This window comes from Strix uralensis, chromosome 14, assembly GCF_047716275.1.
Source record: "Strix uralensis isolate ZFMK-TIS-50842 chromosome 14, bStrUra1, whole genome shotgun sequence".
In the NCBI taxonomy this organism is placed as follows: Eukaryota; Metazoa; Chordata; class Aves; order Strigiformes; family Strigidae; genus Strix; species Strix uralensis.
This window is the reverse complement of record NC_133985.1, coordinates 21002676-21027501: the sequence shown is the minus strand read 5'-3', so window position 1 is coordinate 21027501 and position 24826 is coordinate 21002676. Positions and strand designations below refer to the sequence as shown.

Here is a 24826-nt window from a genome sequence, read left to right as displayed (position 1 = left end):
AAAACATCAGAATTACTCATGTGAAGTAAGTGGTGGAAGGACACTGCTGAGCTCAGAGGCCTGTGCCACTGTGTAAAGCAATCTTGCAACAACGCAGTAGCCAAAGAGGAAAACTCTTGTTCTCAGTACAGCTCTGGAAAAAGCTAATTATTGCATTTCCACTTCATCAAAACTTGTATTACAGGAGCATCCTTGAAGAGGTGTTGCTTTTCATCCAAGCTGTACCCCAGCAACACAAGAGGGAGGGTGGCAGAGCCCACCGTTTGGACGAGAGTCCAATTAACCCTGATAGACTGACAAAACTCAATAACCCAATCCTGTCAAAGAAAAAAAACGAGTTGGTGGCTGCTTATCAGCTTCTGTTTCTTCCTCTAACACCACTCATACTCCCCTTACATAACTACAGGGATTCGAGATAGTTTAGAAGACTGAAGATTGGGAGGGGGAAAAAAAAAAGAAGATTAAAAATGGAAACACACCTACCTCGAGCATATTTGCAGCATCTACTTCCCAACCTCACCCTCACTCCACCTCCACGCACCCCACCAGCCCCGTTTTGTACCAGCGGTGCCCTCGCACCCCCCCCCCCCGGAACAGTTTGGGGTGCTCGGCAGGGGCCAAGCTCGGCTCCAGCGGCCGCCGTCGTGCCGAGGATGATGCTGCCGGCTGAGAGACCCCCTACCCCCCCCACCCCTCCCCGGCCTGTTTGAGCTGCCGCGTACCGGAGCCTCGGCAACAGGAGAGCGGCTCCGTGGCTACCACGCGGTGGCGCCCCCGTGTGCATTCCACGAGCTGAGTGAAAACAGCTTTAAATGGCCTTAAGAACGACCTGAAGCAGTAACGTATAACTAACCCCGATAACCAAGCGGGAAAGTCAGTCAACTGTTAAAGGGCTGCATGGCACCTGTCTTGGAGCTGTTCAAAGTCCAAAATTCAGACCGGGCTGGTTCTGAAACCACTGACAATAAAAACCGGTTGCTTTGAGGTTTCAAAGTCCATGGGAATAAACACAGTGTGTTTCAGACGTCAGGCTAATTCAAAGCATTTTTAAAAGCGACTGCAAGGAAAAAGGAACAGTCCAGTGCCCTTTTGAGATGGCTGAGCCAAAGCTGGATAAACTCACAACCAGACACAACACAGAACCCATCCCCTGCCTTTCTTTGAGGGGGGGAGGAAAGGAGAACAGGCTCGCAGGGAGACACAGCACCCCCTCTCCCGGGCAGGGGTCCCCGCTTCAGCAGCAGTGGGCTGCTCCTCTTCCCCGAGGACAAACACAGCAGTGGAAGAGGAAAGAAGCTGCTGCTAAGTGGGTCAAACACGGCATGAACACCATAGAATCCTCTCAGACAAGGCTCTTTCAGGACCCCCTTTATAAAATAAGGAGGTGGAAGAGAGCAGTGGTCACTGGCCACTCTTGCACTGACTGCTACGATAAAGGAGGAGCTTTCACAGCAAGGTTCATGATTAGGCAGGGGGGTGGGGAGTGTTTTTTCAAATTGCCTGAAAAATAAAGGCAGTCAGGAGCCAGGCTAAAAGCCTTTCAGCCCAATCGATCGTGCAATTATCAGTGTAGACAGTACGCTCCTCTTTGACAGTTCAGTACTTTTGTTTTTAAATTCAAACAATTCAAAAAACAGCTTATATATTTAATGAAAATTTTTTTAAAACCCCAAACAAAAAAACCCAACCAAAAAACCACTCCTCCAAAAAAAAGTTGTGTTTGGAGGAAGTCTGATGAGGAAGATGTATACAGAAGTCAAAAAGACGACCAAACAGCAAAGGTTTGGTTTATACAACCCTATGCAATGATACGAGTATCTGCAAAAGGGACAGTCTTCTCATCAGAAGCACCAGCCTGCAGGTTTTCATCCGGGATACTCACCCCTAACTCTGCTGCTCCTCTTCCATCACCAGTCCTAGGGCAGCACGATGCAGCTGTTGGCAAGGTCAGAAAAAACAAACCAATAATGGGTTGAAGCTATTGGAACATCCCCCTCCCTATTTTTTTAGTCGATGTTTTGCAAACCACAACCAAAGCCCTGACAGCTTCACAGCACTCTGATGAATGAGCCAACAGGGTAACGATCCCCTCTTGTGTACCTAACTCAGGAAGAAGCTGTTTTCAACACAAAAATGTCATCTGGAAGCAACCACACTCTCCCCTCTGAAGCAGCACCAGCATCAGCTGGGGCTTTTCCTACTCCAGTCCTGAAAAATTCCAGGACTAGAGAGTCTGCAGCCTTGCCAGTCAACCTGTTCCAGTGCTACAGTGCCCTCCTACTCAAAAAGCTGTTATGTCTAACCTGGTTTTATATCTTGGTTAACTATATATATTTAATATTTAGGTACTATTAATGATTAATGTTTTATACACTCAGAGCAATCAGTTTAATCTTCATCCAAAAGCAGCTCTGCTCACCATTGAGTAATTAAGAGATCAGGAGTTGTAGTTCAACCCATCTGAAAGAATAGCTTTTAAGCCACAGCACAGGTTTTCAAAGGCTAAAACATGCAGTGCTGCTTAATTTAAAACCAAAAGTGTTGCTTCAGCCTTTTTTTCCTGTGTATATGCCAAAGAACTCTGGTCCCTTGCTCAAGAGAGCAGCTCGCCTTTATTCTCATCCAGGAGGAGTCGAGCCAAATGAATTAGAGCACTGAAATAACTTTTTAAAAAAACCACAGTAGGCTGACTCATGAACTGCTTACTCTGCAGGGCTTTTTTAGTGTATTCACGGGTACTAAAAGATTTCTCCACAGTCCAGTATAATTTTTACTGAACATTTTACCTGTTTCCAACCTTCTGGAACTCGCAGAGAACCAATACTCCACGTAGCGATCGCTGTAGCATACAGAAGGCACCCTATGCATTCCACAAGCCTTCAAAAACCACTGCTTGCAAACATTTTGCTCCAAAATGTAAGCTCATATAAATTATCCATTTGGTTGCAAAACCCACAGAATACTAAAGTTGTTTTTCTCGTGTAAAACTTTGCTTTAACCTATGCAAAACCCCCTAAAACATATCTTGAGTTCCCCGAGTGCTCAGCATACAGACAAAACAAGAGAAAATTAAAGAGTGATAAACAAGGGCATGACAGGTGCATAAGGAAGTGGTGAGAGAGGAGTCACAGCTTCATTTAACTGAATTTGGAGCATTTAATTTGAAATTCAGAATTGTGATTTGCTCACACTTGCTTCTTCTTACAAACCATTTTTCCCAAATGAACAGCCCCCTCCTGCTCTGTAGGTCACAGCAGGAACTGTGCTCATTATTTTTTTTACTAAGGAAATTTATTATTGTCTTTCTAAACTCTATTTTTACCAAGAAAATGAAGATAACGGGGTGAGAGGGGAAAAAAGAGAGGGATGTGTTTATTGAACTATGAAAAAAAGCCCAAAATAAACACAGCCCTTGTGTTAACAGTTTTGGGTTTGTATCGTACATGAGGAAACCCTTTAGGTTTCGGGCTAAATTTCTGAATTGCCAGAGCAAATAATTTGTCCCAGGCTCTTAACACACCATTATTTTATGAAAATAACTTTCAGCGTTTAAAGTTACTACCACAAAATGGAAAAAAAATCCCCTCACGCAGAACATGGAAGCGTGGAGTGGCAGGTATCAGTAACTCTCAGAAATCTTTCCTCTACTGACATTTCCAGATGGATTTTGAATACTAACCAGGCAGATGAAATGTCAAAGCTTTCATCAGCAATACGTCCAGTCACCACCTTTTTGCCAAGGCAGAATTTATTCTGTTACCATCCAAACACGTGGGGAAGAACGAGGTAACTAGCTCTGTCTTCACTCGCCTGTGCATCAAGTATCCTCCCAGGGCACGATCAGAAGGTCTGAGAGGTCCTGCTGCCCACACATCCGAAACGGGGACACCCAACGCGCAGTGTCGGCAGCTGGAAAAAATCCAACCTGAGCACGAGCAGACACACACACACATGCAGGCGCTGGTTTACCTTGGAGAAGCGTCCATCCAGGGGGAAGGTGTGGAAAGAGGGTGGAGGGGAAAAAACCTGGGTAATCTAGACACTTCAAATCTAGTTTTTCCTTTCCAAGCCGAAGTTACTCGAAGTTTGCCTGTGTAGGAGCGTAATTTTGTCTTGTTTTTGACTTAGATCGGAAGGATGGGTCTCCACAAACAAAGGGTGCTTACTTCAGTCTGACATACAAATTCAGATAAATGGTCAAAGGACAGGATTAAATAAAAGTCTTAAATAAAACACGAAATGGAACGTTCAAACCCCTTCCCTATCTGTCCAACAACAGGATTCTACTGCCTCTATCCAAATTCTGAGAAACCAAGAAAAAAGGGGAAGGTTTTAGAGCAGTTTGTAGAAAAGTGTTGTTTCATTCACGACTGCCTTCTGACAATTTAAACCCCAATGTCAGCCCTTCTCACTAAACACTGGCTTTAACTACTCTGCTTCAAAAAATACTGAACTACCACAATATGGGATTCCCAGCAAGTCCCATTTCACACTTCCTGAATTCACCAGTCGATATTGTGAAGGAGGAAACATCACCACTGATCTCCAAAACAGGCACAAATCCTAATTATGCTCATTTCATCAGCACAGTCTGAAGCGAGGGAAGTTTTGCTCAGGTGAACTAATCAATCAGCTACCAAGAAATCAAACAATAATTGTTTACATTTAAAGTTTGCTTTCTCCTCTTGAATCCTCCGAAGATGCTTTTAGCTGGTTAGTACTGCGGGTGGCCGATCTCCATCAGAGTAACAATTTTTTGTTCACAACGTGATATTCTCAATGAATCTTCAAACAGCCAGCCACAGCACAATTATGGGGCAAAGTGCAAACACCGGAGGGACTTTCAACATTTTCCACTGGCTTTACCAACAAGTGCTTGCATTTGAGTACAGAACCTGAACAAAGGAACCACTGCTCCTCCCCCAGAGCAGATGAGTCACGCCAATTAAAGTAACAGGGAAATCAGAAAATAGGGCAAAGTCATTACTGTTGAAGGAATGGTGTCAATTAAGGCACAAAGCTCTACCTACAACATTTACAGAGAATGACAAGCAAAAGGAATTTGAAGTGAACTACTCTATAGCAAAGGATTTTTTTTTAATAGTGATCAAAGCAAAAGTTCCCGATATACTAAAAAAAGACACTTCGGATGCACTTATTTTTAGCATGCACTTCTTCCTGCAAGAGATCAAACTGCAGAAGACTGAGCGCTCCCCAGAAACCACATGGAACCCAACCTACAGGACAAGTCTGAATTTTTGCTGAAGAAAAAGGCAACCACTCAAGCCTTTAGGGAAAGGGATGAAGTAATGCTTGGTGAAATGCAGCACCTTCCTTGCAAGTTAGGGAATTAAATGGTCCTCCAGCAGAAAAGCAAGAAAGCCCCAACAAGTGTGTCTAGGACTAGGCCTCAAATAAGTTGGACATCTGCAAAATTTCTGTACTTCCCCTTAGAAACAAGCGGTGTAAAAAACCAATCCTGTGTGTTGTTACAGAATCTAGGTTGTGCCCAAGGAATTTAAAGTCTCTTAACAACATGAATATTAGGAGTCCTCCGTTAAAACAACAGCCAGGTACATCTTTTTAAGGTATGCCCAGTAAGTTTCAAGCACAAGCCTTAAGAAGGCGTAAGATTTGAATTAGTTTTGAACGAAATGATTAAATCAGGATTCAAATTCTGAAACAAATTAGTAGAAAAGAAATTATTTTAACAGAAGTCAACATAAACCACATACCACTAGTTTTCAGAATGGAAGCTTGGGCAATACACGTAGCACTAGTTCAAGTTATTTCCTTTAATATTAGAAAACTGGTTTTATTCTTAGTTTGTCAGAAAATGAGTTTAAGTAGTAGCACCTACATTGTAAACGACTCAAGCTTAAGGTTTACACTTTACACGCTCAATCAATTAAGTGATCCTATATTCTTCCATTTTTTAGTATTTCAGTAGAGCACCATGTCAGTAATAAGCGAGCTCTGCTCTCAGCTGCATGACAACGTATGACCAGGCACCTCCCTGGGACAGAATTCAAGACATCAACAGTTTTCCAGCACACTCCAATCACCTCAGTTTTAGTTACCTAAGGTGGAAATTTCTATGCAAGTTTATAAAACCCATCCAGCTACATGTTAGTTTATTAAACCACAGTTGACCTGAGATGCAATTAGGATTTGACATTTTTCCATACTTAGTTCACAAGTTTATTATGAAAAACACTGCAGCTCTGTCCTGCAGTAACATTGTTTTACAGAAAAAAACAGTTCTGTTCAAAGTAATTCACTATCCTTGGACAATTACAAGGGACAATATGGTAGGGCAAAGAGTGGAAAAGGGAACTGAGTGCAGACAAAAAAAAAAATCAATACAATTAAATTAAACAGTATTCCCTGAAAATAAAACAAACAAACAGTTTCAGAACAAATATGAGGCCTTGGTACTTATTTTAAAAATGTTCTTTAAGCTTCAATGATTGTTTGCTGCTACCCTTATCTACAGTCATGCTGAATAAAGCTATAGCTAAATGGAAAGTTAAATGTATTCACGAGGTGTTAATGTCTACATCTTATTATTTGCAGTCTCTCAGAGAAAGCAAAAGTAACTACAAATAGCGCTATGCCAGAAACTGGTTTCTTGACCAACAATGTTGCTTCAGCATGCAATGAACTGGTTCATTCTAAAGTGGTCACAGTTGTTGACGACAAGAGGCTTTGTATTTGAATATGGCACGTCTTTTGGTCCATGTGAAAACAAGTTTGAATGTTAAATATTTTCTGACACTTTGGAGTTACTGTTGCTCTTCCCATTTTCTTTAGGTCAACATATGGTTCATGGCAATACTGTACAGGTCTAAAATCTCTTTACAGGAAGTAGTCTGGGGTGCGACGAGTAACATGCGGTTCACCTCTACGCGGTGCTGGATCGAACTGCAAACTGAAAAGCAAAGATATTAATGAAACCACAAGAGTTCTGTTTACCTTCAGGTATGTTTATACGTGAATTACAGCAGCCGTGGTCTTAACACAGGTAAGTCTCTTCAAGTTCTTTCAACCAGTTAAAGTCTCCTAGAACAAGTGTTCAACTTCTTCCACTCCTCCTATTAGTATGTATTTATAACACCCATATTTTAAACTCCTTTTATGATTAATTTTTCTCCAGTCCTTCACAGTAATCTGAGCTTTATGACTCAAACTGGTCAAACATTAGTATGTATTTAAAAAGTTAAAGTCTCCAGTAATTGTCAAAGGGGGCAGTTTACACAATGCTTTTGCCTCATTTACTTGTGAAGTTGCTACTGAGGTAGTTAATTAGAAGCCTCATTAAAAAAGCCAACATCCTAACATCTGAAGAATTTCAAGATTCCAAGTCTGTTGCCCTAGACTGATAGGAGGGCACTACCTCAGACGTGACAAGAGTACTCCTACTCTCAAATCATAGACCTCCACAGTATTTCATTAAACTCCAGTTATACAAAACAAAAACCATGAGTCTCACTTCAGTCCGACAGACACGATGTCAGCAACTGTTCCAGATACTTGTCTCCAAGACTTTAGATGCAACTAACCCAACAAATCCACATTCACTTCACCCCCCAAAAGCACACAGGGAAGAAACACACCTTAACACAATAATTAAGGGGTACCTTGCTACAGTAACTGTTTTAAAATCATGAACAACGTAATTCTCATTTCTAAGCATACTTACAAGGAGTATTTTAGAGTATCATCAAGTTCCATAATTGCAGCCTGGTTGCCACAGCGGTAACAATAATTTGGAGCGCTGAAAATTGTTACTACATTCCGATCATGGCACCAGTTGTATCCCTGGAGAGAGAAAAAAAATTATTACAGCCAAGTTCATTTGTTGTGCCCCACAAAACCACCTGACTACTAACTGAATTTTTTATGCGCAAAACCCTAAGCGGCATTTGTAGTATCAAGTAAGATTAAGGCTGTGTCTTTGTCTTCTTGAGAGAAAAAAGGGTAAAAATAAATTTTGGCCTTCATATGTTGCTTCTTACTAGTAAGCATGAGCTAAACATATTTCTAAAAATAACTCAGCAAGAATTCTCCATTGCATTGAAGTTAAGAAAATTAAAACACCAATCCTGAAGTACATTAGCTATTCTGAATCTTCAGCTGTGATCACCAAGACCAGAATCCAGACATACATTTAAAAATCTTAACTGCCAGGGATAACTAGAGACTAAGAACAAAACCACATATCCAAGGTAAAAAGGAAAAAATGCATCTTTTTTTCAAGGCACACATATTTGTGTGCATTTTCTTACCAAGGGACTTAGCATTTACATTTAGGAACCTTTTCATCTACACAGAAATGCAATACCACCTCTGCTACTAAAGTCTGTTTTGGGATGTTACTTAAATTTTCAGAAAAAAGGCCAAAATAAAGGTTACTCCACTGTCAAATTGAGAAACTCCTTTAGTAGCACATGAATACTGTCAAGGTGGAGTTTCTGGAAGACTCTCAGCTGGATCATCAGTTGTCACAGCAGCACATGAACATCTCTGACACACTGGGTATGGTATTAATGGACCAACTACGCAACCAAAAGTTTAAACACACGGGCTCTCCTGCTCACCTCCATTACCAACTGATGAGCTCTTGAAACCAACGTAAGGCCATTAGCATGGTTAAAGGTTTCTGAAATATCCTGTCCAAATGTATAACCTGCACCTCGAGGAGAAATTCCCCAGCCACCACGATCATCTGGATCTGACCATAGCAAGTCACACATTGGACCCTATAAAAGATGCAGAAGATGTTTCAGAAACAGAGTGCAAAAAACCAAACAAACCCACAAAAAAACCTGCACACACACCACCCCTGTGCAACTTCTTGCAGCACCTCTTTTAGACTTCAAAAAAAAAAATGCCTATCAACTACAACAGCTAGTGCAGTCCACATCTGAAACACTACCAAGAAGGTAACCTGAACAAAGAGTTTTCACAGGAGTTGTTCTCACCTCCGAGATCATTAAGTGGTACCTGTTAAGATTCTAGGCACAATAAAATATGTTTTTTTCTTTAGGCAAGAACACGCCCCTTACTTTTCCTTCAAAAAACAATAACAGGAAGACAGGCACTTGCATATTGCTAAGTTGTTTTGAATTTAATTTTCAGCCTGCGTAATCAAAATACCCAATATATGCTGAATCATGAATCCCAGAAATTTAGAAAAATTGTTTTTCAGTACCTCATGGGGAACTTCCTGCAAGCGATCAAGTGCTCTGATGTGATCCAGTGTATCTATCGATGGAGAGAGGCCACCATGTAGACAGAAAATCTGGAAGAGTTAGATAAATGAAGTTTATCTCATTCACTTATATTCATTGTATCAGTGCAATTATAATTGTTTGGTATAAATGATTAGGAGAAAATCTGCAAGAGATTCCTTTAAAGCTGAAAGCTGATAGAATACAGTGTTAATAGCTCCCTTTACAACTAGTAACATTTAACTGTCAAATATCAACATACCTGGCCATCCACCAAGGCAGTTAGAGGCAGGTAATCAAAAAGGTCTGTGAAGTATTTCCAAACATTTGCGTTTCCGTATTTTCTTAAACATTCATCATAGAAACCATATACTTGTGTGATTTGCCTGCTTTCATGGTTCCCTCGAAGAATTGTGATACGTTCACGGTAACGGACCTAAACAGAACAGGTTTTTTTAGAGGCATCAAAATACGTGTGTCTTCTCAAAAAACAGAATTTAACCCCTCACCCCCTGTCATATGTCAGTAAAGCAATAAAAAACAAACCCTTTTTAAGATGAAGATTCAATTATAACCTTTGAGAAAATAAGGGATAATTCATTCAAATCTTCAACTGCCAAATACTTTTGAGATTTTAATTAAAAATTTTATTGTTTCTAGTGGACTTCACTATACCTGTACATTAAGCTGATCCCTCCAAGCAAATTCTTAGAGATTGCTACTTAGACAAACAACAAATAAATACAGCAGCAGTCATTTTAGAAAAAGTTCAGGCTTGCACCTGAACGTTAATTTAAGTATCTTAGAAAACTAAGACAGCCAACACTTCAGTTTTTGTATCTATAATACCAATGTAGTGCAAATCATAAGAGGTATTAAGTGTAGCCAGGATAGTAATTATATCTGTTTTATACAGAATTGTAGAGCTGAGAAGAAAAGTTACCTTGAGAGCTACAAGCAATGTGACTGTTTCGACTGAATAATAGCCTCTGTCAACATAGTCCCCCATAAACAAATAGTTTGTGTCTGGTGATTTGCCTCCAATTCTGAAAAGTTCCATGAGGTCGTGAAATTGTCCGTGGACATCTCCACAGACTGTGACTGGACATCGCACTTCCTGTACATTAGATTCCTTTGTCAAAATTTCTTTAGCCTATAAAACAAACAAAAAAACCACATAAATTGTGAATAAAATGACTGTTCATAGACAAATTCAAAGTATGCTCTACCACTTCCAGTTCTCTACTACTCTTTATGAACTCTTGTCTTCCTTGCCTAAAGCGCTTGAGATAAGAGTTTATCTTTACTTAAAATAAGATTTTGCTTTATGCAACTGTGTATTAGTAATAGAAATTTGGTTTGGTGGTTTTTTCCCTCCTTGAGGAGGGTATTTCAGAATTGATTTCCAGCATAAGAAAAACTTCAGACTTTCTACAAAAATGGTTCTGTGAAGCATAAAACAATGATCATCACTGCTGGAACTGAAGAATTTTGTAAGTATTTGAAAAAAATTAAATCTAAAAATCATGCCAATGTCTTATCTCCAAACGCTCCAAAAGCCTGAACTCAGGCATGGCCATAACTGAGACTCTCCCTGGGTGAGCAGAACCATACCAGCTGGCAAAAGCTCTCGGGGAGTTCTACGCCTCCAACATCTCACTTCAGAAGACTGTTTGCTACCCACCTGTACCTACATCTTTGAATGCAAAGGCAGGGAGTCCTACAGGAAGCAGAAGTGAGAATGTAACTAACACCCAGTGGTATCAGCAACTGCAGAGCAGGTGCATTACCTGCACAAGCTTTCTGAACAAGTTTTGTGTGTAAGTACACACGAGTAACACCGAGTTGTGTCTTTATAAACCTAAGTAGGGAAGCGTCTTTGTCATCACCATTTTCTCCACAAGATTGTGTACATAAAAGTTGCCGACAAAGGCAATTTGTGTGAAGGAGCACAAGCTAAATGTAGCATCAGAAAGGTAATTTTGAAATAACTCAAGAATTCCCTAACCATCCATCACACTGCCAGTTGTTACAGTTTGTTCTCCGAGCAGTCACCAAACACATGCCACAATAACTTTCAAGAGGGTATTAGAAATATAAATAGTAACAAGTTCACAAGTTACCATCTACAAAGATTTCCATGCCTTTCAACCACCAATGTTCCTATTCAAAAAGGATCCCTATTTTACCTCATTACCAGAATGACAAGAGAATATATAAAAACTATATTGTTTTATAACCCAAGGTGTCTACAAGACTTGCAGAAACAGCACCAAATACCACCTATGCACAGGCCACACTGAATGCAAAATAATCTGAAGCACACATCAGTGTGAGAGACAGATGGAAGAGCAACACCACATTCATTTTAGGGTCACTTTTCTTAACTTTCTCAAATCTAATCTGACAACTAAAGCAACATACTCCTTTTAGGAAGGCTGCTAAGCAAAGAGGTATTTTGAGACACTAGAAAAAATTCTTCATAATCTGAAGAGCATAGATTTTAAAAGGTTAGGAAAGATGCATTTGAAGTTAAAATCTAAACAGGATATTAAATACTGGGTGTTGACATGAGCCAAGCTATTCAGAGACATGTTGCTGTGTCCAAGTTTCCACCCTATTCACGAAGCCACGAGCTGCACAGTGACTGACACTCCCACACCCAAAAGTGGTCCCACTGTTCGTGCACGTTGCCCTGGCTAACCACCACCCTCACCACTTCAAACAAGGGAAGTGCCAGCAACACACAGTTTAATGATGGAGATTCGTGAAATTCAACATTTCATTCAATGCTGGAAAGAAATGCAAAAATGCAGTCATGGTGAAGTACCCTGCATAACACAGAGCTTTAGATATTACAGCATGAGCAACAGAGTTAAATCATTCTACAGACATATTTGCATCAAAAGTCAATCTCATATGACAGTTTCCACTCATGCCGTGCCTAGTACTAAAGATAGGTCATTGCTGGCTTGTGGTAGGTGCTAAAAGTGTAGATTTATTTTAAGATAGCCTGACTTAAGTTCATTTTAATGCAGTGACACTCACCGGATGTTTTGAAGGTGTTTTAACAGGCTTAACCTCTTCTAATACACTTACATTCAGAAGTATTAGCCACATTAATTCTCCTTTTGACAAAGAATGTTGCAGGTGCTTATAGCATTTCAATATAAAAACCCTACTCTTCAGTTAGAACGCTTTCTACTGCCTTATTTTCTCAACACACTCCAAGCACTGCACAAAGAATGCAGCATTCATTTTTCATCAAAGGGACGCAACGTTTCTGCTGACCAAGATTAAAACAGCACAGTTCTCAGCAACAAAGTTGTTGCTTCCTCAGTTTTTGAAATATTAAATCACTCAGATATGCATATGACCAAACACGTAGATAAGCCAGACAGCTACTCTGATGGAAAAAGACTGTTCCAGGTCAACTTGCAAAACAGCAATCTCTATTTAAATCCTTGCAGCGGAGGAATGCTGGTGCAGGGATTTCCGTATTTCCATGTTCTGAAACAAGTTTCATGAAATACTGTGTTAGGAACTGCTTAGTCCATTTACAGTTTTACCATGTCCCATAGCGTTAACAGTGGCATATACTGAAGTGCTTAAGCAGTGTAATTGCCTCTACAAAAGAGCTTCAGCAGAGCTGAAAGTGGAAAAAATAATACCCTGAAAACAAGCCACCACCAAGTGGTCCATCAACCATACCCCAAATTTCCACATTAAACCAATTCCTGTAAAAGGGTAAAGCAAAAAATAGTGTGATATGCTGTAACATAACAAAAGCCCAAGTTGGTAAGACAACAGTAGATGTCATATTTCCATTTCACAATCCAAGTTTCACAGAGGTAAGCCATCACTAACACTAGTGAAGTATCTGTGACCCTGGCTCTGTACTGGACCACACACCGCCCTGTACAACCTCATCTGGTCTCACTCCCTCTTTACCGATCCCGTCCCCGAGATCCACGATGATGGTACTTGCTCAGCCGCATCACGCAGCTCCCTCCCTGTCCATCCCCATCCATCGCCCCCGACAAACTAGGCTTTCCACCAGCAGCTCCCCTACCTTTCCTCATGGAGAGGAACCAGAGCATTCTTCAGCAGCCTGCAGTAGAAGAGAGACAGGGAGGGCACTCCCTGATCAAACCATCTGATCGAGAACTAGGGGAGACACTCACCTGATTCCTTGTATTTCAAAAACCCAGTGACCTATTGCCACGAAGGATAATAGTGCAACACTTGGCAGTATTGGGACATCGACATTTTGAAACATCCAGGTTTCATTGCCCATCACCAGGATAAACAATTATGCAATTCTGAAACAGATTTTTCTTGAATGCTTACCACTGCTTTTATTTCTCAGTCTTTTTTTCAGTTCTTAAAAATTCTTAGTATTAAGAAAGTCCTGAACTTCTGTATACCTTCAATCCTTGTAAGTACCCCACACCACAGGAAGTTTAACTTGTGGTGGTATTTTACAATTTAAAATAAGATGAATTAACTTAAGCAAAAACTTGCTATCAACAGCCTACTACATTACAGTTATAAAACCTTACCTCCAAATCAGCTTAACTGTTCCAGCATTACACACTTAGATTTTAAAATCAAGGGCAAACAGATACAGATTAAGGCTGGAAAGAACCAATTACTTCAAACTAATAAATGCTAATTTTACATCCAAGCACTAATAAAGTCTAATGCAGAAAAAAAAAAACCCATGTAGCTATAAGACACAGTTGCACAAGAAGAACTGAGTAAAATGCTGTCATAAACAACAATTGTTGAGGTGGAAAGTCATGTATTTTACTCAGAGCAATCTCAGGAACAATTAAACAATAAGCACATATCAAATACACTTCAGCTTAGTCACAGTGACTGGAATTCATTCCTACTTGATATCTGAAATACTGGCTTACTCAGCCGTTTCATTGGAAAGAGGCAACAAGCCCTAAACACCCAAAAGACAACAGGAATAAAACTAATATTGGTTTAAACACACAAGAAACCAACAAATTTCCACCTTACTGTAAAGCAAGTAGCACTGCATAAATACAAGCTAGTATTTCAGAATTAAAACATTCCTGGACTGCTGCACATCATCTAAATGGCCAGATGAACAGTTAAACACTGTTTTGTTGCCTTTGTTTACAAAGCACATCTTCTATACAAAACACTGTTCTTAAAATACAAAGATTAGCTGCATTGTTTTAAGACAATGCAAGATCCAAGTGTAAACTCTAAAGTCTGCATTTTATAATGAAGTCAGGGATAAGAATTAAAATCTGTGTGACCATTAAAGCTACTACCATATGATTTTCAGATCTTCATTATTTTATTTAATGAGATGCAGGGTTGTATGTATACAGAAGTTCCTCCTATTTCCCCTGTTCCCTGCATGTATTTTAATCCTATATGTCACAGATGAATGCTCAGAGTCTAGTGCCATAACAGCTATAGTCCATCCTTCTCTTTCTCAACTCACTCTATGCTGTGGACAAGCGAGTTTCCCTCATGAGCAGAGTACATCACCAACCTTGCCTCACAGAATTCATTTCAAGTGGTCCATTTCTGAAAAACCCTCTGAATTCATCTCTACCCAAATTCCTTCATATTTCCAGAACATACCAGATATTTCCCAAATACTTCTTAGATCCACACATTCTAGCAGTAGCTCTGATAACTCTAACCAAGCATCTACCCTGAAAACCTCATCAGCACGTCGGAAGGAAAAAAAAAAAAAAAAAGGCAAAGAAGCATTAAACATTACTGTGGCTTTGTAAATTGTAGAACAACGCTTGAAACTGCTGCATAGCAGTGATCCAGTGCTGTAAAGCACTTATCAAAAGATTACCACTAACTCAGTAAATACAACCATTATTTTAATTAGACAACACAGCTCCGAAGTCATGGTTGCAGATGGTAATGTGTCATTCTTGGCAGACCAGAATTCACACCTGCAACCCACCATGCTGTCTAGTAAAGTGTGTCTTGAGAAGCATCCACTGTAACCAAGAAAAAAAAAATATTTGTAGTTACAAAAAAGATATTTTGATGAGATCGAAGACTTTAACCACACCCATAATTTCCTGTCATCAGGATGCACAGGATGTGACTAAACGTGCAATGATCAGCTAATTGGGATGAATACTGGTTTTAGCTGGCCAAAGATCGTGGCCTGGAAGAGATTCCAGTTCCAAGCAAAGTCATCCATTACAGTCAGCAAGTCTTCTGCAGAGCAAGTGCATTTGCTTCCTTCAGTTTAAGGGTTCCCCCCCACCACCACCACTTGCAGAGGAAAGAGAGCATGTTCAGACAAAAGATGGGCTCATCATTTTTAAAGCAAAAGTATTTTCATTCACTGTCCGACATTTTAAACAAAACTAGAGAAGTGGGGCCTCCAACATCACCCTTCTGTGAAGAAGGTACGACAGCAGGCAGATTACATGACACAAATGGCAAACTGATTTATGCTGAACTTCGGAATCCACTAAGGAGTTCAATGTGAATGTATAAGTAGGAACAAAATTAAAATGCAAAGCTCCCCACTGACATTTAATTATTTAGGACTCCAAAGTAAGTAAAAACCAGGATTTCCATCCACATAGAAGAAGCCACAGCAGCAAAGTACTCTTTTCCCAGGACTGAAACAGAAGATTACCGATCTGCTTTCTCTCTGGTTTTGTGACTAGCACCTATACCTCCAGTTACTAACCTCTTTCACTACCAGTGACACTGAAGGTTTATAGTTTATAACTCAGCAAAGGAAAACAATGCATGGGTGGTCAAAGAGTCACAGCTCCTAAGAACAGTGTGTCACCATGTCGTCACTACGTTTACAGCCCTTCATTTTCTTGGGATAGGGCAAATAGAACTAACAAAGGAACTCAAAAGTTTTATTTTAAAGTGCACAGAATGAAAGTTCAGTAGCTTGTGTATCAATGACTATTTGTCAGTGAACAAGAACAGGCAATTAACTAACCAAAAAAGCATAAAAACCAGCTTTGTATTTCAAAACACACAGCAAAGTACCCTTCTACACTGCTCCACAACTCAGCAACAACTGCTCCCTTACTATTTCTATTATTTCTAATCTTCTATTATTTCTGCTATTTCTATTTTGTTAGAAGAGAGACCAGTTAAACACAAGATGTTAGCCAAGAAAAAGACCGATTGTAATGCCAACACTGCATGTAAGATTAAATGAGACAACAACCTTCCTTTTTCTCCTGTAAATTCTAGAAGGTCTACAAGACAGCATTCAGGCAGCCAGCTTTTGTCAAATTACCCCCTTTCCTTGGTATTACAAAGTAATGACTGACACCATTCGCAGCCTTGGTAGTCACAGAATCACAGAATTGTCTAGGTTGGAAAAGACCTTGAAGATCATCCAGTTCAACCATCAACCCAACATTAACAGTTCCCAACTACACCATATCCCTCAGCGCTATGTCAACCTGACTCTTAAACCTCTCCAGGGATGGGGACTCCACCACCTCCCTGGGCAGCCCATTCCAACACCCAACCACCCCTTCTGGAAAGAAATGATTCCTAATATCTAGTCTAAACCTTCCCTGGCACAACTTGAGGCCATTCCCTCTTGTCCTATCGTTTATTCCTTGGTTCAGGAGACTCATCCCCCCTCTCTGCACCCTCCTTTCAGGGAGTTGTAGAGGGCCATGAGGTCTCCCCTCAGCCTCCTCTTCTCCAGACTAAACAACCTAAGTTCCCTCAGCCACTCCTCATACAACATGTGCTCCAGTCCCCTCAACACTTCAACTTTCTTCCATACTCAGTGTAAGTGAAAGGGGTGTTCTTTTCCTCAGAGGCAGATTTGGGAGAAGGAAAGGGGCGCTGCTATTTAAGTATCAGCAGTTGAAAAGACCAGATGGAAAATGAGGATAGGAAGGGGCTGCTCTCAAAGAACTCAATGTCATTATTTTGCTTCATACAAAAGATCTTAAGTGTCTTTAACTTTTAGTTTGAAGAATAACAAAATCTATAAAAATCTTTTTTAAAAATATAGGAGGCCATATAGCTCAGGAAATCAGATGCCTTCCTCTCTATGTGGGAATTCCAAGAAACACATCAACAGTAGCAAAGTATGAAGCTGACCATTTACACAAAGAGGGTCTTCAGTGCCGTCTGTAGAACAAGTTGTATTCGTTTTGTATCATTCGAGTTGGAAGGAAAAAAAAAAAAAAAACAACAAAGAAGAAATAGGCTAAAGCTATTCCCAAACTAGTTGTGCCTGATATCCACAAGTTCAGCTTCATGCAATAAACTCAAAAGGTTTTCAACTCTTTTCCTCAAGTAACTCCAACCACAGTTAGGTACAGTCACATTAAAGGTACGGTCAGGATACCAACTGCAGGATGGGGTAGGCACGTGTGTGAAACTCAAGAAATGTACTTCAAAACCAACTAGCAAGCATGTAACACCTGTATTAGAAGGTATTTCCAATATACCCAGCAGACATACTGAAGACCTGACTACTGAGCAATTGAGCTCCAGTATTATTGTTTAGCCAGGAATAAACTGTTTTTCCAGCTTAACATACTACCTAAAGAAAAGGAACAGAGGGCAACAACTGTGCTCCTGAATGTAGGTGTAGTGTTTAGGGGTCCCTAAGCACGGATGGAAATTCAGTCCCTGCTCCTTTGATTCCCTTCGCACAGCCTTCAGTACAAGGCCTCCTTAACTCCTGCCAGACACAGCCAGCCAGGTTGGGTTATTGCAGTGTTTTAGGCAACCCAGATGACTAACTGAAAATGGCTAGGGAGCCATCACAGAGCAGCACTGTCATCAGATCTGAGGAGGCAACAGCCTCACCACAGGTAGATTTGGAAGAGGACATCAACCTACAGCCTCATCCACATCCTTCAACTGGTAGAACTCAAGTAGGAACTTGTTCTGACTTATGAGTGCTTACTTCTGTTATCTTAAGCTATGACCAAAATAACTTCTAAAACAACACAAAAATATCTTGCACTCCTATTTGACCACAACTAATGTTGTAATAAAAAAAGAAACCAAACCCCAAAACCTAACTGCCAGCACAACTCAATTTTACAGCATTTCCTAGAACTGAAAAAAATTAGCTGCTGATGCTACAAGAATTGGCACATACAAGACCAAATTCTCATACACACTTCAAAATGTTTTAAGTATAATCAGGACTAGATGAGAAGGCTGGCACGGCTGACACTTTAAATGCCTTTTGTGTAGAGACAATTTCCATTTTATATTACCAACCATCACAGAAAAAAAACCCACAGAACACTGGGAGTGAAAGGATCTTTTTTTGTGGAAGTGTTCCAGAATAATCTAACACACAGTGATTAAAATGTCACAAAAAGCTTTTCACAATACACCTGTAACTCTTCAGAGATGGAAGGCATAACTACATGCACCCATCAATGGCTTAATCCCCGGCTATGTTCAACGAAGCAGCAGCAGAGGAGTCCTCAACCATCTTCTGGTCTTCCACAGCCCCTGGAACCACTGAAGAGGGCCCTCCCACTGCTGGCAGTAGTTCAAGGGTTTCCTCGTTAGTGAATCCAGAAGCCAATGCAGTAGCAAGGAGGAACTGAAATCCTGTGCCTTCCAGACCCACGGTCTTCTCCTGCCATGGGAAGGGGTGGAGGGACACAGATCTTGTCCAATACAGAGCCCACTGCATGGAAACTCTCATCGCTGGGAATTCTGTGGTCCCACACCAGCCATGTGGCACAGTCAGCACGCTGGAGGGAAGGGATGTGTCGTCCAGAGGGACCTGGACAGGCTGGAGAGGCGGGATTCTCCCCCTCTGCTCTGCTCTCGTCAGACCCCCCTGCAGTGCTGGGTCCAGCTCTGGGGGCACCAACAGCAGAAGGACACGGACCTGCTTGAGCATGGCCAGAGGAGACCACGAAGATGCTTGGAGGGCTGGAGCACCCCCCTGTGAGACAAGCTGAGGGAGTTGGGGGGGTTCAGCTGGAGAAGAGAAGGCTCCGGGGAGACCTTAGAGCGGCCTCCCAGGACTTAAAGGGGGGTACAGGAAAGCCTGAGATTGACTTTTTACAAGGGCATGTAGTGACAGAACAACAGGTAATGGCTTTAAACTGAAAGAGGGCAGATTTAGATTAGATGCAAGGAAGAAATTCTTCCCTGTGAGGGTGGTGAGGCCCTGGCACAGGTTGCCCAGAGAAGCTGTGGCCTGGAAGGGGTTCAAAGGCCAGGTTGGACGGGGCTTTGGGCAACCTGGGCTAGCAGAAGGTGTCCCTGCCCGTGGCAGGGGGTTGGGACTAGATGATTTTTAAGGTCCCTTCCAACCCAAACCGTTGTACGATTCTATGATTCTGTTGGGGCAGGTTTTTGAGTTGATTTACAGCAAGTTCAGACATGAATGTTCATTTTTACAATCATCCTTGTTTAAAGCATAGTTATATGTGATGGTTACATGTAAAGATACGGGAATGAAAAAGCTAGCTAATGGAAAAGCCCTTGCAAACGCAGCTGGGGACAGTTTAAAATGTTCACTTCTGGCCAAAAATAATCAGCTAAGAAAGGTAATTCCCCAACAGCAGAGGAAGCAGAAGGGAACATGTGCCTGCCTCTGTCTGAAAAAGAAGTGGGACAGACATCTCAGGGCAGTAATAGCTTAAAACAGAGGAGTGGTATCCACAAAACTTGCCAGTCCTATGCATTAGAGGAACCAAACTTTGATTGCAGGGTGGGGTTTTTTTGACCCAAAAAAAAGGTTCATCAGTAACATACTCCCCTCCCAGAACTAAGGCACCTAATTTAAGCTGATCCAGTTCAAGCAGCTCACACAGCTGCAGTGGGTACATGCATGTTTGGTTAGTTGTCATCTGCAATCAGTCTCAGAAAATCTAACTTGGAAGATTTTGAGTTAAACAAAGGTGGAAGTTCTGCAACAGGAAAAAAAAAAAAGATAGAAAAATACACCATTAACAAGGTACATATCAGAGAACAGTATGGCCCAGAAACATATTTGAACTATGAAAATTAGCACTGGTGACAAATCAAAAAGCAAATGTAACCAAGATCATTGCTACAGATCAAAAGCTGCGGGAGACAAGGCTTGAATCAAGGTTTCTTGAACGCCTTTACCAGTATCAGCCCTTCACTTAGTTTGAACAATTTTGGATAGCAGCACTGACTATTCAGACATACTTTACTAGTAATTCAAGTACATGGAAAGAGAACCCTGAACACTCTACACAGCATATATGACCAAATTGTCATCTTTTTCTAAACACTGTATGCCATGTTCAAACCCACTTAATTACAGACTAGAATTTCCAGGGGAGAGACTGATACCTCTGCTCCACCTGCACTAGATACCTTCTGTCATAACCAATGGAGACTCTATCCACAAATTCAACTCATTCCTTTGTGCATTTTTAGACTGTCACCCCACCTTCCTGAGCAATGTACCACACCCCCATCTCCTGTGATAAAGGGCATTATACACCACAGTGAGGGGACAAGACCATTTCCCTCTACCCTCACAAAATATGGAAAAGAACAGTACTCCAAAACAGCACCCTTTCGTTCAAAACAGCCAGCGGAAAAACCCTCACCTGGCAATAAAGGAATTCCTTTCTCCTCTGTTCATGGACAACAGTCAATAAACAATTCAGCGTTTACAGGACAAACGCCACTGATACATAACAGTGACTGTATGGTGGTACATTTTGACCGCTTCTTCAAAATTTATACTTACCAAATCCTTAAGCAAAGCACGTACTACTGGTCTCACAACTGATGTAACATAAAACACACAGCACATATTAAGCCTAGAATAACTTAACTGCCACTCAAGAGGTTCATATTCTTTCAAATCATCTGTGAAAGTATTATGTATTATTCATGGATACAAATTATTCCTAGACTTAGAAGACATTTCTGCCCAGTTACCACCACTGCCATCACCCAGGTAACCAGGCACAGTGTAAGATGTAAGAAAGTAACTGGGATGCATGAATGGCCACACTTAATTATCATGTTTGTAAATAGCTGTTACGTTCTTTAGATATCAATACTGAAATACAAGAGAGCCCTTAGGCTTATTCTTATTAGACAGGCACCAGTCTGCACACATGAAGTCCCAGCAGATCAAGAAATACCAGTCAGGAAGATCATCTGATCGAATAGTGTTATGGGGAAAAAGCCCTCGCAAAGATTTATTTGTTTATTTTAACTAGCCCTAGCTACAATTCAGTGTGGTGAAGAATGACAGTTTATACCTAGTAGGGTCTTTATCTGTCCTCTGAAACAGTAGCTGTATTCAACACTGTCCTTAACACATTAAGCTATTTATGGAAAAAAATAACCTTTCGGTGCGATTACATCCACGAAACTACTTAAGACAATCAAAACCTGGAAGCACAACTCCGCAAAGTTTCTGAGAATCAGTGCTGGAAGAATGGAAAGACGTTAAAGCAAACGCTGCCCCTCAGCAGGAGGGCACAGAATTCAACTATCACTCTGCTTTTACCAACACGGCTTCCCACTGGAGGAGGCAGAGGCATCCTGATGGAAAACTCGGACTTCAGGGGCCTACTTCCAATTCCTTGCATCAGCAACCACGTAGAAACCTAACTACTCTTAGCAGGAAGTCACAGTAAATCCACCTGTAGTTATCAGCAACAAATCATCCCTCCTTAACATAAACAGCCATGTGGCTGTACTCTGCAAAGTGCTGACCACAAACCAGTCAGAGACAGGGAATTTCAGCTCAAGCACAGTATCACACTACCTGAAGAAATCTGGACTGGAGCTGGCTCATATCCACCCAGCATGAGGTTGTTGGTATTTTTCAGGTGGACTTCCCTCGTGCATTCTTGTGGTCTCTCATCTCAAAACACAACAGTTGCACACAACTTTCTGTGACCTTTCCTTTTATCTACCATTATTTCGGTGATGAGCATTACACATTCATCCAGAAATACAACTCATTTCCATTCTTCACTGGGAAAAAATGAAACTGTTGCCTTGCGTAACGATAGTGACTGTGACTAGAGTATCTCCTGTAAGGAATTTCTAATGGTATGCCCACTCCTCACCTATCAACCTCCAATGGACTGAAAGCTTTTTGTATATTCCTCATGCTCCTGCAAGTTACGTACATTACAAAACATACCCACTCGTGGGTATTCAGGACCCCGTACCAGCATCAGTTTATAAATGATGCCAAGTGGAATCCTTGCCTCTCCAACAAAGCAATACAAGGAAGAAGCTGGACCACTGTCATTAGAGATGCACATGAAAAATAGCCAGGCAGTGACATTGCCACTTGCTTGCAACACAATTTAAAATACACAAGCTGTATCAAATGATAACAATTTTCAGCTGCTGGAATACTAGTGAACTAAAATTTGTACTCAAGCAAGAACCCGTCTGGCAAAAACCACTGCAAGTTCTTTAATAAGTTTATAGACAGTCCTCTGGAAACAATGTGCTTCCAAAACAACGTGCTGTAGTATTTGAGGGCATGATGCCAAATTTAAAATATTCTAATTACTTCTCATGGCAGGTATGCAGGCTTCTTTAGAACCCAATACACCAGTAACTTTCCATATTCCTTCATTTCCAGTTCCCAAACAGTCCACTAATATTACTTCCTTCAGACTAGAAATGTAGGAATACATAAAACCTTCAGTAACCAAAAAAACCGCTCAGCTATTAGGTTACATCCAGAATTAGAATCCAATTGGAAAATGCGGCTGGATGCTACTAGAACAAATCTTTCCTTGAATTTCCAAAAGGCAATCTATCCTGGGCTGATTTTAAGACCTTTCTGAGCTATAAATGGCTCAATGAACGCAGTACTCTAACATTGGAATCTCAATATTTTCAATCCGTCACCAATAAAAATAAATAGCTATATGGGATCTCAACTATTCTGTGAATTTCATGGAACCCAGAATCTCATTCAAAGCAAAGTCCCAAAGCTCATCTACCCTTCAATTAGTTATAAATGCGCCTGTGCTTATTTAGATCATGAAAAAAAAAAAAAGCTGTTACGCTCCAGCAGCAGCTCTTTACCGTGTAATTTTCAACTGATTACCATAAGCTTTTATTTTCACTGTAATAACTCAACATTTTGGGGGCTGCTTTAAAATTTTAACCGTATCGCGACACCGTCGATCCACTCGCGACCCTCCGCGCACGACGGCCGCCCAGACCGGCAGCCGCGACCCGGCGGCGGGCACGGCTCCCCCCGCCCAGCCGAGGCCGCCCGGCGGCGGTGGCGCCAGGCGGGGCCCGAGGAAGGGGAAGGGCAGCGGGGAAGGGGAAGGGCCGGTGCACCGCGGCTCACCCGGGCCTTCCCCCACCGTCCCCGGGATGGCGGCCCCGCTCGGGGGTCTCTCCCGAGAATCCCGGCAGCGGCGCCATTTTAGGAGGCGATGAAAAGGCGGGAGGCGGAGCCAGGCTCCCAGCGCAGCAAGAGGGGGCGCGGATCCGCCCGCGGAGGGGCCGCGGCTCGCCCGGCTCCCCGGCCCGCTCCCCTCCCCCGCCGCCGGGTCGGGCGCCAGCCAGCCCCACGGAGCCGCCCGAAAGGCCTCGACCCGCCGCTCCGCTCCGCTCGCCACGACGCCTCTTCCCGCGGCCCGCCCGCCTACCCGGCGGAGAGGCGCCACCCCCGCCCGGCAGCACCTTTCCGCGGCTCCCCGGTCACTCGCCTTCCCGCCGAGAAGCCGCCGCGGCCCCGCGGGCTCCCCCACCGCAGCGACCCGGCCCCCGCCGCCCCCCCCACCTCCCCGCAGCCCCTCACCTTCTCGCAGAGGCTCTTCACCTGCCCCTCGGAGAGCTGCTTGCACTCGTTGAGCTGCTCCACCCACTGGTCGAGCTCCTTGGTGAAGACCTTCTCCTCCATCCCGCTCTCCCCCTCCTCACCGGCTGCTGCCGCACCACCACCCCGGAGGCCCCTGCGATCCGCGCTCCCAACAGCGGCGGCGGCAACAGCAGCAGCGATGGCCGCGACGCGGCAGGACCGGCGGGCGGGAGCGGCCCGGAGCGCTGGGAGTCGGGCGGCCGGCGGGGCGTTCGCCGCTACTGCAGCTCTGCCGCCCGCTGCCTCGCACCAGACCGTGTAATGGCCGCCGCTCCTGACGTCACCGCCTCGGCTTCCACTACGGGGAGGGGAAGGGAGGGGGAGACGCCACAGGAGGTCACGGCGCCTGCGCAGCCTCTGGGCGGGGCCGCGCGTGCGCGCTGGCCCGGAGCGAGCGGGCCCGGCCCGACCGGTGGGACGCGTCTGCGCCTGCGCGGCCCCGCGCGGCACAAAGCGGCGCGGGCGGGGGAGCCGGTGGCGCTTGCGCTCTGGGGGTGAGGGGCTGTGCGGCGCATGCGCGGAGAGGGGCTGCTGGAAGGGGCCTGCCCGCCCGCCCGCTGGGGGAGGCGGCGCGTTCCGGCCCCGGTGGGGGCTTTGTGGTTTGAGACCGACGGTACTGCTCAGCGCTGAGGGTCGGCGCCTTCCTCAAGTGAGGCTCTACCCCAGCCCTGATGGGGGGCGAGGGCGCTGCTGTGAGGGGCCGCTGTGGCCTGCCTGCTCTGGCGCCTCCCGCCTGGCAGAGCCA

At 43.0% G+C, this 24826-nt stretch overlaps 1 protein-coding gene across 1 annotated transcript; it reads right to left on the bottom strand.

The window, feature by feature from the left end:
- Positions 1–6188: 6188 nt before the first annotated feature.
- PPP2CA (protein phosphatase 2 catalytic subunit alpha) lies at positions 6189–24357 on the bottom strand. Its single transcript, XM_074883567.1, has 7 exons — positions 24022–24357; positions 10177–10386; positions 9496–9669; positions 9215–9304; positions 8601–8762; positions 7703–7821; positions 6189–6931 (listed from the first exon to the last, which is right to left on the bottom strand). Exons 1-7 carry the CDS (start codon positions 24121–24123, stop codon positions 6859–6861), a joined length of 930 nt encoding a protein of 309 aa, XP_074739668.1. The 5' UTR covers positions 24124–24357; the 3' UTR covers positions 6189–6858.
- Positions 24358–24826: the final 469 nt, after the last annotated feature.

Bases quoted from the DNA above. Each gene is read 5' to 3' on its own strand.
- PPP2CA (XM_074883567.1), bottom strand. From the start codon at position 24,123: ATGGAGGAGAAGGTCTTCACCAAGGAGCTCGACCAGTGGGTGGAGCAG. The intron at 9,305-9,495 runs GTATGTTGATAT...TAACTCTTCCAG, and splicing joins CTGCCTTGGTGGATGGCCAG to ATTTTCTGTCTACATGGTGG. The intron at 7,822-8,600 runs GTGAGCAGGAGA...TTCTCTCTCCAG, and splicing joins CTCATCAGTTGGTAATGGAG to GGATACAACTGGTGCCATGA.